This window comes from Neofelis nebulosa, chromosome 2, assembly GCF_028018385.1.
Source record: "Neofelis nebulosa isolate mNeoNeb1 chromosome 2, mNeoNeb1.pri, whole genome shotgun sequence".
Taxonomy (NCBI): domain Eukaryota; kingdom Metazoa; phylum Chordata; class Mammalia; order Carnivora; family Felidae; genus Neofelis; species Neofelis nebulosa.
Genome location: NC_080783.1, coordinates 46219343 through 46236548, shown reverse-complemented (window position 1 = coordinate 46236548; position 17206 = coordinate 46219343). Strand labels below are relative to the sequence as shown.

The 17206-nt window shown below is 31.2% G+C and overlaps 1 protein-coding gene across 13 annotated transcripts in view; it reads left to right on the top strand.

Moving 5' to 3' along the window:
• Nucleotides 1-13240, top strand: part of GULP1 (GULP PTB domain containing engulfment adaptor 1) — a 771890-nt gene extending 758650 nt beyond the window's left edge. For all 13 annotated transcript variants that reach the window (XM_058711639.1, XM_058711708.1, XM_058711659.1 and 10 more), the window contains 3 exons: nt 772-910; nt 4133-4227; nt 11243-13240. In XM_058711639.1, coding sequence (XP_058567622.1) covers nt 772-910; nt 4133-4227; nt 11243-11314 — 306 coding nt within the window. In that variant the 3' untranslated portion in view covers nt 11315-13240. The remainder of the gene's footprint in view (nt 1-771; nt 911-4132; nt 4228-11242) is intronic.
• Nucleotides 13241-17206: the final 3966 nt, after the last annotated feature.

Genomic DNA, 17206 nt, shown 5'->3' with positions numbered 1-17206 from the left:
TCTCCAAAATCGGAATTCTCTTTCTTTTATAGATTGTGTGTACCCGTTTGTGTGTGTTTTTTCCCCCTGAATGGCAAAGTGATGATTGTTTCATTCTTATGTTACATCCTGGCCCAGACTGACCCAGATAGCTTAATGATTTTGGTGGTATTTTTAGTGATTATTAATTTATTTCACAAGGTAGCTATTTATCATAGAAAACTATGAAGTCTTACCCAAGAATAAAAGGCTCTGCAGTGAGTATAATAGTTAGCTATCATTGTAGTTATTAATACAAATTAAAATATACTCTTTAAAAATTTTTAAAGTTGTTATCATTTGCATTTGAATGGTCATATAAGAAGATGCATTGTTTATGTCCAGTTATCTCTGTCTAAAACATAATCTTATGCAAAACTATTATTGAAATCATGTTTTTATATAGCTTCTAATATTTCCAATCCTCTGATACAAATGGCAATTATTTCTAGATACACAGAAAAATCCAATATCTTTTATATCTATATAGAATAGCTTCTCACCATTTTTGCCATCATCTTTGAGATCATTGTTGCAGAAATTTTCTTTTGTTTTCTTGCCAATAAGCATTTGGTGTGACTGATTAAATCACATGAAATTGCCAACATTTAACTATTTTTGATCTATAAAATGTCAAGTTCATATGATTCAGCTGAATTTATTGCTGTTTATATATGTTTTATATGCATATGAAATAGCATTGCAATGTATCTACCTGAAATACTGCCTTAATTCATATTATTTTCATTGCAGGCAGGCAGTGTGACACCTAAGTCACCCTCCACTGACATCTTCGATATGATACCATTTTCTCCAATATCACACCCATCTTCAACACCTACCCGCAATGGCACACAGCCACCTCCAATACCTAGTAGATCTACTGAGATTAGTAAGCTTTCTAAAGAAAACAATATTCTTTGCTGTATTTGTGTACATTTTAAATGTTTAATTAACTTTATGGAAAATTATATATCTTAAGCTCACTAAAAGTGTTAATTACCAAAGAATTATGTTTATATGTGCCAAATAAGTTAATCATATTTTACTTTATAATTCAGAGTATACTACCAAAGACATCAGTATTGCATTGGAAATAATTTTTTGAAAAATGAGATGGGGTTATTTATATCATAATGAAAAGCATTTAATTACATTTTTATTTTATTTGGGGTTAGACTTCTAATGTTTTAATTTAATGATTAAAAACAATGCTTGCGGTAATGGTTTTAATATTTTCAACATGTTTAATGGAGTTCAGTTTAAATTCTTTGTTAGAGTATATGAAATTCTTAAAGAAATATGTAAATATACGGATTGTGTGATTTGTTTATTACCCCTATATAAGGATATTTTACTTAATATCTAACATACTATACATATATTGCTTTTCTGACTTACTTTCTATACATTTGGAAGGTACATTAGAGTCTCTTATTGATGGATTAGAAAGCATATAACAGATGCTCATTTTCAATGTCTTGATTATATTTTGATCTGCACCATGTCACAGAAACTTAAAGAATACTCCCCAACGTCCCTGATCAGTCATTACATGCAAAGGGAAATCGAAGAAAAGAGAGTTTTACATCTTATGCTTTATTGCATCCTCTCTAGTTCACATTAAGACATTTTTAATATAACTCTGAAGTTTTGGCTTAGGGCTTAAAGTATGTCAGGGCCTTTAATTTATTTGTTTCCCCTTGTGGAACTTAACCCAAGTATACTACACACATTAAGTATTCAACAAATTTTAGAGAAAAGCATTGGAAACTTCAGAAATCAGTTTATAAAAATATGTCAAACTTGTACATAAATTGAGATATATTTTTAAATTCATTTGAATATATTTTGTGCCAACACAAAATATTTTTTCAGAGAATAATCCATAATATACATGTCCTAGTGTGTTTTTAGCAAATGTTGCCAATATCCTGATATCATGATGGGGTATTTTTTGTCCTTGTGAGTGTCCACATCTCTTCCTTTACTGTTTTTTACTTCCTTGGATTTCATCGCTGATTCATTCATTCATTTATCTAGTCCATTGGGCATTTGTTTAACACATATGATAGACTTGGGTTGCAATCTGGAATTTGAAATGCAAATTAGCCATAGATCTCCAAAAGAGGGTTTATTACAGGTCAAAATATAAATTGAAAAGAGCAAATAGATTTGAAAATATTTAGAAGGAATAATATGTCAGGATGGTATTGAGAGTTCAAGATCAATGATGATTCAGGATTTTAGACCAAATGTTGTTAACAGGGAAAATTAGAAGTAGAGAAGGGGGAAAATGTGTTCCATTTTAGACATTTGATATGTCTAGATTTTTCAAAGGCATATCAAACAATAAAATGCCTGTAATAAAAATCTCTATTCTTTCTGGCCAACTCTACTTTGTTTTTATTAATTCATTTCTTTTCACAAGTATCTTTCATGTGTAAAAGCATTGTTGGATGTACTCGTGGTATGGGGGTAACCAAGGCATTCCTACAAAGAAAAGTTCCTCTGTTCTCCAAGTTCTGGTGTATTGCCTAAGTAACACCAGACTGAGGAAAATAAATAACAACAACAATAATAACACCATATATATAAGGTGACTATATATATATATATATATATATATATATATATACATATACATATATATAATCTGTGACATGGTGCAGATCAAAATATATATAATACCCATATATAATACCTATAGGTCACATATAAGGTGACAATACATTTCCATTTGTTTAGGACAGTTCTGGTTTATCTCTTTTGTCCCGGTGTAACTGTCAGAAGCATTACTTTTATCTTAAAACTTAAATGTCTTTATTTGGATTATAAATTCTACGTCCCTCTTATTTATATAATACTTACCAGCACCAGGAACTTATAATTTTTTTTTACTTATTTAATACATGAATTTGAAAAAAAAGTTGTAACTAGAAAAGCAAGAACCTTTAATAATGAGGGTTCATAATTTAGAGGATATGGTAGAAGAAAGAACATAAATATTATTTCTTACATAGCATTGAATTTTGAGAATATAATTTTTTTACAAATGAAAAGTTTAATACATTATAAATTCGCATGCACCTATATAATTTTTTAAAGTTGTGTCAATTAAGGCTGCATTTGAATGATTCAGAGGAGAGAAGTTTCATAATTTTTAAATTTCTAAATCATATAATAGGCCATAATTTTATAAATTACAAACATCAATTTTAACTTTGTTGCTTCCTTAATGATTAAAAAATGCATACTTTAAAATTTATGTACAGAGAGCTATTTGATATTCTATTATTGGTATTTTTTTTTTAACGTTTATTTACTTTTGAGACAGAGAGAGACAGAGCATGAATGGGGGAGGGTCAGAGAGAGGGAGACACAGAATCTGGAGCAGGCTCCAGGCTCTGAGCTGTCAGCACAGAGCCCGACGCGGGGCTTGAACTCACGGACCGTGAGATCATGACCTGAGCCAAAGCCAGACACCGAGCCACCCAGGTGCCCCTATTATTGGTATTTTTAAAAGGAAATCTGTTTCTAGGATAGAAGACATTTTTAAAGAACCTGTCCCATTGTGTTTATTTAGGAAGGTGATATGATTTCATAGTACATGAAACAACATGCCTTACATTTTTTTCTGAATAAATGTGAGATTAAGGTATCATGAGCTATGAGTAAACTACTTACCAATCTGCTCAGTCCCACATACTGCTTCACTGTTGTGTTACAAAGGCATCCGTAAGGAATAGAGGTCTTCAAAAAGTAATCTGTTATTGTAGTTAATTTAAATTGCTTCAGTAAAATGTAGGTATTGTAATATACTAATTATCAAATATTTGTGAATTTGATATTGAGAAGTCTTAATTAAAGACACAGAAACCTCTCTGGGTAATAATTCTCTGTAACCAGTTTTTAATACTGTCATAAAATGGATCTTGGCTTCTTTGTTGGTGTTTAACTAGTCTAAGCTCAGGGAAATCCAGCATAAAGTGTGTGTGGATAGGAGCTCATTTGGTTATGTGAGTAGTTCTTTATGTAATCTTGCCTTTGAAATCTAACTCACTCAACTCACTTTCTGTCATTTCATTTACTAAATTATTTTTCCTCCTTTTAGAACGGGACCTGTTTGGAGCAGAACCTTTTGACCCATTTAACTGTGGAGCAGGGGATTTCCCTCCAGATATTCAATCAAAATTAGATGAGATGCAGGTGACTGTTTTAACAGATTGGCTTATAAATGGTTTATTTCTTTTTAATATGGAACACAGAGAATGTTATATACCAAAACTACCCTTTCCTTGAATTATTATCCCTATGAAAACTTACTTGAAACAATTACTTTAAAATAATCATATATATTTAGTCCTAAAAATGTTCCTACAGATGCTAAGGATAAGGTTTTATTGTGTTTTGTTTAGTTTTTAGTAGTACAATTTACAGTGACAATCAGATGGTTCTTTTTTTATACAAAATTGCGTGGATTTAAATGGTTCATTACTTTGAAATCCAAAAATTGCAGGGTCATTGCACTAGACTTATAAGATTTCAACTCAGTTTTTAACAATTATGAATTTCAGATTGTACATGGATAGGTGAAGGAAAATCTTTGTGAGAGTAAAATCAGTCTCTTTTAAAAGAAGCATTGTAGTTATGGCTCATAATTTCTGGGTTCTTATTGAAAAAGCAGGCACCCAGTGACAACTTCTTTAGGAACGTAGTCCAGTTGGGTTTCCATTTCTCTCTCCCTCTTTTATTTTTCAATTCTGAATTGTACTGAAAGTTTGAAGGTATTATGGGCTGTGATTAATAAATAATCTTAAAAGCACCAGGAAAAAGACTTCTCTTTATATTTGTCCTTTATATTTTGGTGGTTATTATATCCTATTTTTTTATTGAAAAGACTTTGTGTATGGTAGAATGTAGGCAAAGACCAATTATATGAAGCTGATTGGGAAGAGGCAGTGAGTGAAGAGAAGGAGTTGTTGCCACTTATAGGCAATGAATTCTCTATGCTTCATTTCTTGGACAAAACAAAATTAATGGTGGATTCTGATCATCTAACACTGGTGAAACACTCCTTTCTAGAAAGATAATATAAATATCCTTCCACTCATTTTGGACTACAGCTATGAAGCACTCTTCTTCTTTTCTAGGTATTATGTGAATTTCTTTATTGTTTTAGAGATAATAATGCCTGCATCTTAAAAGTTGCATTATTTAATATACACCTTGAGATTTTCAAAGCATATGTTAAAACAACATTTCTCAAGTTGGGTGATTCATAATTTCCTTTTACGTGAAAAAAAATTATTTTAAATCCTTTATATTGGCTTAAATTGTTATAACATTTCTTAAAAATTTACCAAAAAAGTTATACATAACTTATTCTTATAGCTCTGATACAACTATTAATTCAAAACTTATAAATTAAATAAAAGCAAAATTACAACACCTAATAAAATTGATTTAAATTAAGAACTTCAACAAGGTGGATGATGTTATCTGGCTGAAACTAAAACCACCAATATCAAACTTCTGTTGATTTCGGCATGTATCCTGTTTGATGGTACAATTTCTCTCCCTCTTTTCTATATTTCAAATACTATGAAACTTTCACTCAAATAGTGCATGGTTATTTACCAAGAATACTTTATTTCATGTGAAATCAATTCCTCTCCATTTTCAATAGTTTTACCAATTAGGTTTATGCTACTTGGGGCTAATGCTTTTATTAGAACAGACACAAACATGGGCACAGTGGTGTTTGTTCCCAAGCATTAAAATCATAAAGAGTACTTTTCTTTTAATGTTTTTTAATTTCCACAAAACTGAAGAATTTTCTATAGATTTTTTAAAATAAGCCTACATCTCCAGATTTTTGTAGGAACTAACTTTGAGAGACACTGTATTGGAATGATTTAGTGATGTGTTAGTTAAGTAATGTTAAGCTATGGTATTTTTGCTTTGGTTTTTGTTTTGCCATTTCTAATATTTTCTTAATGTCTTTTTTATTCTTTTCTGCTTTCATGGTGGGTAGCGCCAGAGATGGTTGGTATATCATTTTCATAATAATTTTAAACAACTTACAACTCCTTAAAGCTAAAACCTTAATATTTGCATGCTCTACTTAATAAATATTCAAACAGCAGTTTCATATGGATGTCTCTGATTATTAGTTGTGTTTAAAGAGGTTTTATAACTCATATTTTAAAGTTCTTTTTTCAATGCTGTAGTCATTATTGCATTGTCTACCTCATTGCTTGTCTGTTTTTTTGTTTTGTTTTGTTTGTTTGTTTTTCCCTAGTTCAAGATTTATTGCAAGGTCACTTTAACTAAAGTAAAATAATATTTTCTCCATCTAAAGTCTATGACAACTTTTGCTATTAATCTTGTAAGCCTAATTAATCTAATGCACACATTTGGCTACTATTTTTATCTTTGCATATAATGTAAAAACATTAGAGAACAGTGGGTGTATAAATAATGAGTTAATAAGCCTAGTGAGATGTTTGGGTTTTCTCTTTAATTTACAGAGGAAATCACAAAAATATCTTGTGCATGTCAGAAGTTAACCTGAAATGTTAAGCCATATTTCATTATAAATTGTTGGAAAATTAAATATTTGTTTGAAGTTAATAATGTTATTTAATGTGACATAGTTTAAACTTTCTGGTATGTGTCACTGACAGACAAATCAGTAAAATAGTAATGATAACCCAGATGTGTGATGTCTAAGTTATAATAATTTAATACATTAAAAAAGAAGCATGGCAAATCAGTGAAGGATGAAAGAATTTTGCATTAAGGGGTTGTTAAATCAACTGGTTACTAATTTGGTAGAAGATCAAGGTACAGCTGTAACTTACAACAAATATCCAAGTAAATTTCAGAAAGATTTGTCAGTTTAAAATGTTAAAATACAATTGAATATTTATCAGACTTTTGAGTTGGAAAGAAATTTTAATATAGAAAAGAAAAACTTGTACATTAGTTTTAAATGTACACATTTAAGGTAAATGTAAAATATGTATACAGAAGAATTTCTATAGTTCTTTGTAGTTTTTTCTTTTCTTTTAAAAAATCTATAAATATATCACATACACATAATTAAAGTTAAAAAGACACATAATTAGAAAAATAAACAATCAGAAAATAAAAAAGCAGTAGTTCACAGACCACCAGGGGCTAACATGCATGTAGACATGTCTAATTTAATCAAAGAAAATATACAAATTAAACAAAGAACTAGAAATGCTATTTTAATCAAGCAAATTAAATATTTTATTTCCTTATTAATTATCAGTGCAAGTGAAAATATGATGGATAAGCACTCAGTCATTGATGGGCAAGGGTCCATCCATAGCATCCCTTTGGAGATTTGTTACTAATACTTATATTTCTTTTTGATATCAAAAACTTCAATGAAGTCTATTCTGAGAAGAAAATGACTCTAAATGAAGAAAATCTCTATGGACAAAAACATCTAGTTAACTTTAAGAATAATTATAAAATACTAGATACAATTAAATCATATTAAAAAGTTAATAGAGGGGCACCTGGGTGACTCAGTCAGTTGAGCGTCTGACTTCAGCTCAGGTCATGATCTCACAGCTCGTGAGTTCGAGCCCCATGTCGGGCTCTGTGCTGACAGCTTGGAGCCTGGAGTCTGCTTCGGATTCTGTGTCTCCCTCTCTCTCTGCCCCTAACACACTCGCATTCTCTCTCTCTCAAAAATAAATAAGCATTAAAAAAAAATTTTTTTTTAAAGTTAATAGATTCATGGTTGCTGGAGGGAAGACTAGTGAAGAGACAGTAGGAATAAGGGGATTAAGAGGTACAAACTTCCAGTTATAAAATAAATAAATCACAGGGATGGAAATAAGGCATAGGAAATACAGTCAATAATATTATAACTTTTATGGTGACAGATGGTAACTGCATAATGAGCATTGCATAATGTATGTAAATAGTGAATCACCATGTTGTACACTTGAGACTAATGTAAATTGTATGTCATCTCTACTTGTATTTTTTAAAAAATTAATAGAATATTATATAATCATTAGCTTTATGGGAACCCAATATAGAAACTTTGTTCTCCTAGATTTAAAAAATATATAAAAAATTATATATATATGTGATACATTAAATAAGAAAGTTGTATATAATATATAGTTTTTATACTGTTATTAAAATTGTTTTTAAAAAATCTATACATAGATGAAAAGGAGACTCAAAGGACATACTTCAATATGTTCATAATTCTTATGTAAGAGTGGTTTTCCTTCCTTGATATGCTTTTCTCTCTATTTCAAAATAAAAACATGCAACTGGGCAAAATATTTCATATAAAAAGTGAATCATTAATAATATATTAGAAAAAATAAATAATATATTAATAAAATTATTCTTTTGTGTGATACTAGTTTATGATAACTTCCATCACTACATAAATAAAATAAAGCCTCATTTTCATTCAAAGTTTTACAATTCAAGTGGATATGGAACCTGAGGAAGATTCAGTGGTCATTAAATCATGATTTACTAAATGAAACCTAGGAGGGAAGGTTAGAAACTGTGAGAAATTTTATCTGAGGAGTAAAGAAAACCAAAGAGCAATATAACAATGTGTCTGTTAATGTGGATGATTAAATTCATCTATGGGGATTCCGAAAGGATCCTTCTTAAATCACTATGGAGATATTCTTGTAAGAGATCTACATTTTTAAATTATTGAAATAGTGACCAATCCCTATTTTACTTTGATTGCTATTCTGCCTTTCAAACACTAGTAACACACTGATAAGTAGTTGAAGTGATAGTGGTTTAATTTCAGAATGAACTGAGAAAAATTTTAAAACACTGTATGGTATCAAATCTTTCCAAAGTTAATACATATCTACACTGTCTGCCTATCTATCTATCTATCTATCTATCTATCTATCTATCATCTATCTATCTATCATCTATCTATCCTCTATCTAGCTATCATCTATCTATCTATCTATCTATCTATCATCTATCTATCTCTCTATCATCTATCTATCCATCTATCATCTATCTCTCTATCATCTATCTATCTATCTATCTATCTATTTATCTATCATCTATCATCTGTTTATTTATCTATCTATCTATCTATCTATCTGTCTAACATACCAGAAGATGACCTAGGACACAGATCCTCACATATCCAAATAAAATATTTATAAAATTAGTTAATTTATACTATCTTTAACTTAAAGGTTGGCTTTCCTAAGTACTTGGCAGCTGTTTAAAATATATGCATACATTAGGTAAAATATTTCTTCTTGTGATAAGAACAGCCTTTTTAAAAATAACGGTAAGTACTCTGACTTTTACTCAACTAATTGTAATTTGTACTGTAAGTTCTGGGAAAAAGTTTTGAAAACCCTTTGCAGTAGTGGCATTGCTCTGTGGCCTTTATAATGTAGGTATAATGAAGAGCATTCTCTGTGTTAACAGCAAATGAGGTGTGGCTTGCAGTTTTAAAATGATTTTCTTCTACTGTATGATAATGTTCACACTGAATTTGTAATAAGATAAGTATGTTAGACACCTGTTGTAAACAAAAGTAATTTGGGGCAATGCAAAGAGATACACAACTGGCCAACATACAGGTAGATACAGTCTAATGAAATAAAATACAAAGGAGAAGAGAGGACAAAAGACTTCTTTCTGAGTGATGTTTTATTTTCCACAAGAATAGTCTGTTCACATTTTCACTCACCAATAATATGTCACATGGTCACCCCAAATTACAAATTACCTGCCTGAACAAAATTTCAGTTCTGTTAGTAAGAGAGAAAGGTAAAGTATACATATATATATATATATATATATATATATATATATATAAACTGCCACCGTGCTTCTACAAAAAAACCTAAAATGTAGCCCCAGTTCCTTTCATTAATGTGAGTCCCTGCTTTTTCTCTCTTCTTTGGCAGGCCAGTGTGCATAGATTAAGAGCAAGGGTGGGGAGAGAGGAGATGGAAAACTGGAGATAGCCCATTACCTTATGCAAAAATGAAGAGAGCTTGGAATAGAGGACAAACTCTTTTGCCACTTTTTTTAATGTTTATTTTTGAGAGAGAGAGAGATACAGAGAGAGAGAGAGAGTTTGAACAGGGGAGGGCAGAGAGAGAGGGAGATACAGAATCTGAAGCAAGCTCCAGGGGACTTGAGCTGTAAGATCATGACCTGAGCCGAAGTTGGACACTCAACAGACATCCACGCAGGCTCCCCTTGCCACCAACTTTTAACACAAAATCTTAGGAGGAAGAAAACTTCTCACAGCAATTGTGCACTTGCTCTCAATAAGTCAGAGACAACTTCCAAAAACATCTAAAACGTGCTTAGGGGGAGTGAGACTCAAAGCTACAACTTGAAACTGTAAGAAATAGCAGGACGGTGCGCTTGGGTGGCTCAGTCGGTTAAGCATCTGACTTCAGCTCAGGTCATGATCTCACAGTCCGTGAGTTCGAGCCCTGCCTCAGGCACTGTGCTGACAGCTCAGAGCCTGGAGCCTGCTTCAGATTCTGTGTCTCCCTCTTTCTCTGCCCCTCCCGTGCTCATGCTCTCTCTCTCAAAAATAAATAAAACATTAAAAAAATTTTTAAAAAGAAGAAATAGCAGGACTAGTAGAGGAAGCTTCCTCCATTAGAAAGTGGTCTGCACATAGGATATGGCATTGTGTTTACTAAAAGTATTTTACCTAGCTCTGGACAGTGGCAACCAGGAAGAAAAGATGAAAACTATAAGGCTCTGTTGAACCTTTCATCAAACTTGAGGTCTAGCTATCTTACTTCTATTTAAATGAATATTGATCTTTAAAGCCAACAGAGGAAATTTAAACTAGAGTAGAATGGCATTACAGATTTTATTGAAATAAAACATGTAAGTCTTAAAACTACTTAACTCCATATATTTCTGTTTTCTTTTGTCTTTCATGCATGCTAACTTCACATATATTTAAAACATTTAAAATGCTAATGGGTGTACACAACTGTCTGGGATATACACCAATATAAAATTTTGACAAACCAGCATTTGACGTATTTTTTCTTAGCTGATCAAAGCATGAAGATTTCAACTTCTATTCAGAGACTCTTTATTTCCTGATTATCATTATTATCACTATTATTATTGTCATTATTGCCATAAGCATTTCCTATTTTAATTATTTTACTCTGTTTTACAGGAGGGGTTCAAAATGGGACTAACTCTTGAAGGCACAGTATTTTGTCTCGACCCATTAGACAGCAGGTGCTGATGTCAAGAACAAGAGATCCAGATTTGTGTTTAATTTGTTTTCTATACATATACATCATTCATTATTATTTTATGAAAGGTAGTATTCATGTGCCAATATATTTTTGAAAATCTTAACTTTTTGAAAATTATTTTAGTAAAATGTTCATTATTGATCTATAACATTTATTTCAAAAACAACTAATTGTAAAGTAAATCATACTTTTATGTTCCTTTCTGTTTCTCTTGTAGATGAATTTATAATCAAAAAACAGATTACCCAAATATCTGTCTTGTGTCTGAGTTCTAAATAATTAGCATCTTGAAATTTGTGTTCATTCTCCAGGCTGCTAGTTTATTATTGATTCCCAAAAGCCATGCTTTAATGATACCTTTCAAAGTCTTGACAAGATATACCAATGCCAAGCTAAATATGTTCTATATTCAAACCAATAAACATGTTACCATCCATTAGACAGATGTTATTTTATGGATTAAATGTTGTTCATGTCATTGCAAAATGTAAACTTTGAATATAATGCCACGAGGTCATTTGTAGCAAGTAAAATAGCAAAAATATAATTTCCAATAATAATTAAAGCAAATAGAGTATTTGTTAGCAAAAACAAAGTAATAGTGTTATCTATTATTATCAGTTATACTCTAAGTCTTTTATTTATTTCATAAGTAAAGATTATGGGAAAAAATGAACATTTGCTCTTCGCAAAACACTTAATATTTAATTTCTAATGAGATAAGATAGACACCTATCTAATGAGATAAGGATTTACGTTGCTAAGCATCTCAATATCATCTGAGCTAATATTTCCTAAAAAAATATTTGGAATTTAGGCTGTCTATGGTTGCAATGTCTATTACCCATGTATACTTTACCAACTATATTTTTTCTCACTGAATAAAATTATTCTTCTCATATTTTCTCCTTTTCATAGATATTTTCTCACCAAATTTTATTTTGTGATGACCCATTAGTTTTGATATTTTGAAATCTATGACAACTATTCTTTATGAATCATCAATATTATTTACAAATTTAATTTGTATTTGTTTTTGTTGAAGTCAGAATCTCATTTTTCACAAAAACCAAGTGGCTTCTCAGTTTGGTTCAACATAAACAATAAAATTTTCTTGTACTTAATTCATAATGTGTTGATGAGCTCTGACCCTTAAAAATGTTTGTTTCCTATGCATTTGCCCATTATGTAACAAGCTTTAGTTTGTACTCAGTGCAAGAAAAATCTATGGTCAAAATTTAAAATTTGGTTCATCACATCATAAGAAAAATAGATTAATGAAAATATGAGCTTAGATTAGGGGTAGATCTTAAAAGTAGATTTTTATTTTACTCATGGGAATTTCTGTCAAGTGCTAAAGGTACATATTCAGTAGGAAAAGAAATCAAATATGCTTATGCAATATTATATTTGTATGTATCTTCATGATGTTCTATGGTATATATAAGCCTTGTTTTCTGTTATCTGCTAAGTTGTACCTTAATTAGAGGTTAGTATATGTTTCATAAAGAAGAATCTTTATAATTTTGTTTGTCATATAGTATTTTGGAATTTGTATAATGAGGATGTTTAGAAGCCATTTCAATGGCTTTTTTTTTAACAGATAGAATTTGTATTTTTATTGTACTTTAAAAAGCTTTATGTAATAGGTATATATTTAGCAGCCATTTATTATCAATGGTAACACAATAGCGTACTAAGATGGTATTTGCACACTTAAGACACGTTACTTTACCAATTTTTAATGGTAATCAGTTCTACTGGCATGACTAAATAGTACATAATTGCTCATTAATTATGAACATTTATTTCACCAGTGCATTTTTATGAAGATCCAGTTGAAAATTGTATTTCTATGTAAACTCAATGATATGTTTGATTTTGCTGAGAATAAATAATTTTAAATAAATAAATGGTGTAATTTACTCATTAAATAATCTCTAGTTAAGTTAGAAACATTCTGAAGCTACTTACATAACAAAGTTTCCTGCTCGTAAAATGAAGCCTAAGAGAGGAAGGAACAAAGGAACAAAGGAATGAAGGAATGAAGGAAGGGAGGCACGGAAAAGAAAGGAAAGGGATTAATGAACTTTACTTTTAACTTCATTTCTTATAGCCCACACACATTTTAGCTGCATAAGCAAATACCATTCAGTTGTGGAAACAGTGGACTTGGTCCTGCTGGTGAGATAGGTCATAATGTAGTTTGTGATTTCACTAGAAGCATCTGGTGCAATAACCGTATTATGCAAATACCTCTTTTCAAAATTCAGAGCCTTTTTAGCCTGGTAATAATGTAAAGGCTTTCTTGGCTGATAGGCTTTAAAAGGTGGAGTTGATAAAAGATCTGAGTTGTGGCTCACTGCAATATCATGACGTTTTGAGCCTTTTGAAAACACAGTAGTAAGTATTTTAAAGATTCACAGGACTCAAATGCACAGCGTTTGCACACCAATGAGCAATTCATCGGTCTATTCAATAACGTTCATTTTTTACTCACTTTATGTGATAATGTATATCATGTGGGTAAGAACACATCTCGTAAGTTTGCTTACTTAACATTGTTAAATTGAAGACCATATTTCTGCCTTCAGTTAGTTTACTGTCATAAGGGACAAGTAAGGCAATACATGAACGAATGAGTGAAAAACATTATGTACGAAAGTACTGTGTGAACCGAAATCTTCCCAGAGAATATATATATTTAACTATGTTTAAATGTGGGTACCTAGCATTGGCTAGTGTCTACAGTGTTAGATATCCAGTTCAATGGCAACAATTTTCTCTTCGTTTATTTTATTTTGTATTTGAATTTTTTAAAAAGGTTTTGGTCCCATTATGGGAATTTATGTTCAGATAGAATTTCTGATAGATTTGCATTGTCTCATTTCTAAGTTGTTTTTTTTTTTCTCTTTTTGATGTTATTTAACATAACCATGAAAAAAAACTGGCTGCTAATATTTTTCTGTTCCAGTGTTTCCATATATAGTTCCAAATTCAATATTTGTTCATGATTTTGGATTTCAACCTCTGTTAAATTAGTTGGAGAATCTTGGACTCAATTTTGACAACTAAATCTCAGACTCCACCTAAACTACACTGTTTATAGGTGGCAAACACATTGCTGAGATAATCATGGCTGGTATTGCCCTCAGATCCCATATCTCAGGCAGGAAGGACCTAACAAGTGTCCTCTCCTTCCTAGATAACCTCTGACAGATTCTCAAGAACTTCCTCCTTAAATGTCCATCTCATAAATGGAACAAAACCTTAATTCTTACACACTTGTTTCATGTCTTGATCATATATTGTTAATGTCCAAATGTAACCTACTTCTTCTAGAAATCCTGCATATAAAACATATTTTGTCTGGATTCATCCAAAGTGGATTTCCTTACTCTAATAAGGAGACCACCAAAAATAATTTATGCTCTTCTCTGTCCTTGCTTTCAAGTAAATTTTTGCGAAATATGGAGATTACATTTCTCTGGAAGCATTTCTTTCCACTCCAGTTCATGGATTCTAAGATACACTACTTCCTAAATCATAGATAATATGCAAAATATGACATACTTAAGAAGTTGAGTTTAACGTCCCATTTCAAACATTTTCTGACATTACATGATAAGTTGAAATAGTGAAATTTCTATGCCATTACATTGGGTTTTGTGTCACTTAATGGTACCACCATAACTATAACTATGAATTTGGAAAAATTTACTTTATTTCCCTTAGCCACGTTTCTGGCGTTCATTCAGATACATACTCAAAATTCACTGAGTCAGACTTTTACAGTTTGCATGCAGGTCTGTCTATAGGCACTTTGGAATATGCATTAAGGCATTTAAATGTTGCTTTCTTTCATTAAGAAAACCCGGCTAGAAGCTGTAAGAATTACCTTCTTAAAAGGGTTCTCCAGTACCCATTGAACATAATTAAGTTCTCTATTAGAGGACATTCTGATATCTGATGACATTTTCTTGGTAATTTGTACTTTATTGAATTATCATTCATATGTTTTGCAAAAATAAATGAAATACTGTCTTGGAAAATCTTTTAAAAACATTTTTTAAAGTTTTTTTTTAACATTTCTATTTATTCCCCAAAATCTTGAAGAAAAGATTGCCTTGACATTTTTATATCCTGTGGTGCCAAGCACAACACTTTTGTCCATAAGCATTCAGTAGAGGTTCGATTCTTTAACATACTTCTTGCTAATAATGTGAGCTAAAACTTCATAAGCTCTCTGTGAAAGAAAAGAACAGCATGCCTTCCAAGTGAATGTTAGGAGAAGATAACCACTTTGTTTTCTCTGATTAAATCTTTGCTATTATTTTAACTTTAAACTCACTGCAGCAATAATTTGCTAAATAAAGATCTTGACGATTCTCTAAGCGCATCTAACAACCACTATAGAATCATAGACTAAGGAAATTGGGCCCAACTGAAGGAAGGAAAACAAATGATTACTGAGTTTCAAAGAGGTGGTGAAGACTTAAAGATTAATATTATGTAATTGAGAGACATTCCTTATACTGAAGGGGATGGAGACCAGTATTTGTTGAACATGTGTATTAAAGAATGATAGCTATAGATTCCTACTGTATCTTTCCTTGAAGCCCATATTGTGGTCACACAGTTTTCTTGGTTTTAAATATTTTTAAGCTCATTTATTTGTCCTTAATTTTTATTGTCCTCTTACTTCAAATGACATTTTACAAGAACATGTTGGGGCCCTTCCCAATTGACTACTCCCTCCTCTCTGTCTGGCCAGGCTGCTGTGTTCTAGTCTGTTCCAAAGGTCACTTGTTCCAGTTGAAATAGCTGTCTGGATGGCCTGGAAATAATCCAGAGACTGGTTCTTTCCTGCAAAGAAAGCAAAGAAAGATGTTTGTTTCTTGGCTACATTTTGAAAAGGAAAAATAAAAAATGTTATGGCTAAATCTACTAATAGTTGAAAAATTAATATAACCCTGGGACCAACTTGAAATTGTTATTTTCCAACGTCTCATGTCATTTTGATTTTTTATATAATTTTAAAAATCAGTTGTTTACTATCAATCATTAAGTAATCAGTTTAGGTAGCTAAGTGTATATATAAGAAATGTATGCAGAGAAATTTTGGCAAAGATTCAGGATATACTGAGTTCTCTCACAGACACAAATACACACACTCACACTCTCGCTTTATTTAGCAGGTCGGGACTTCGTTTATTTTATTCTTGGTATCTGCTTTAATTAAGAAAAAAATCTTAGGTTGTGCTAGACAGTAAAGGGAATGGGAAGAGATAGGTAATGAAGGGATAGTCATAAATATTCAAAGATACCAAGTAATCCACACTTGGCAAAGTGGCTGTGCACAGATATTTGACCTGTTCAGTTTTCAGACAATTTGGACCATTTGTAGGCTAGAGAGTAATACCTATGATGCAATTATGTAAAAAGCTGTTTCTAAAGTGATTCCTCTTTAATTTCCCTTAGTTCTCTGGTAATGCTTGTGGTTTTCATCTTTTCTACATAAAAGGAATTAAACAGGAAAATACCTGAAAATAAGCTGGCCACTTGTTCCATTACTTTCTGCCATCTATGGCAATTAGAAAAACAAATATTACTTAGAATAACTTGAGTTTGAAAATTTCTAAACCAGAGCTTACTTAAAATTTTAAGTAATTTTTAGTAAGGTTACTTATATAAACTATTTGCTTTAGAATATCTCAGTCTGATCTATAGAGAATCAATGAACTAGGATTTAAAACTTCATACTTTGGTGGTACACTTGTGGGTATAGCTCTGATCTGAGCCATGACTTTGGAAAAGTCATGTAATGTGGGGTTCATGAAGTTCATGAACATTAGCTATTCTTGGCATAAAAAAGGGAT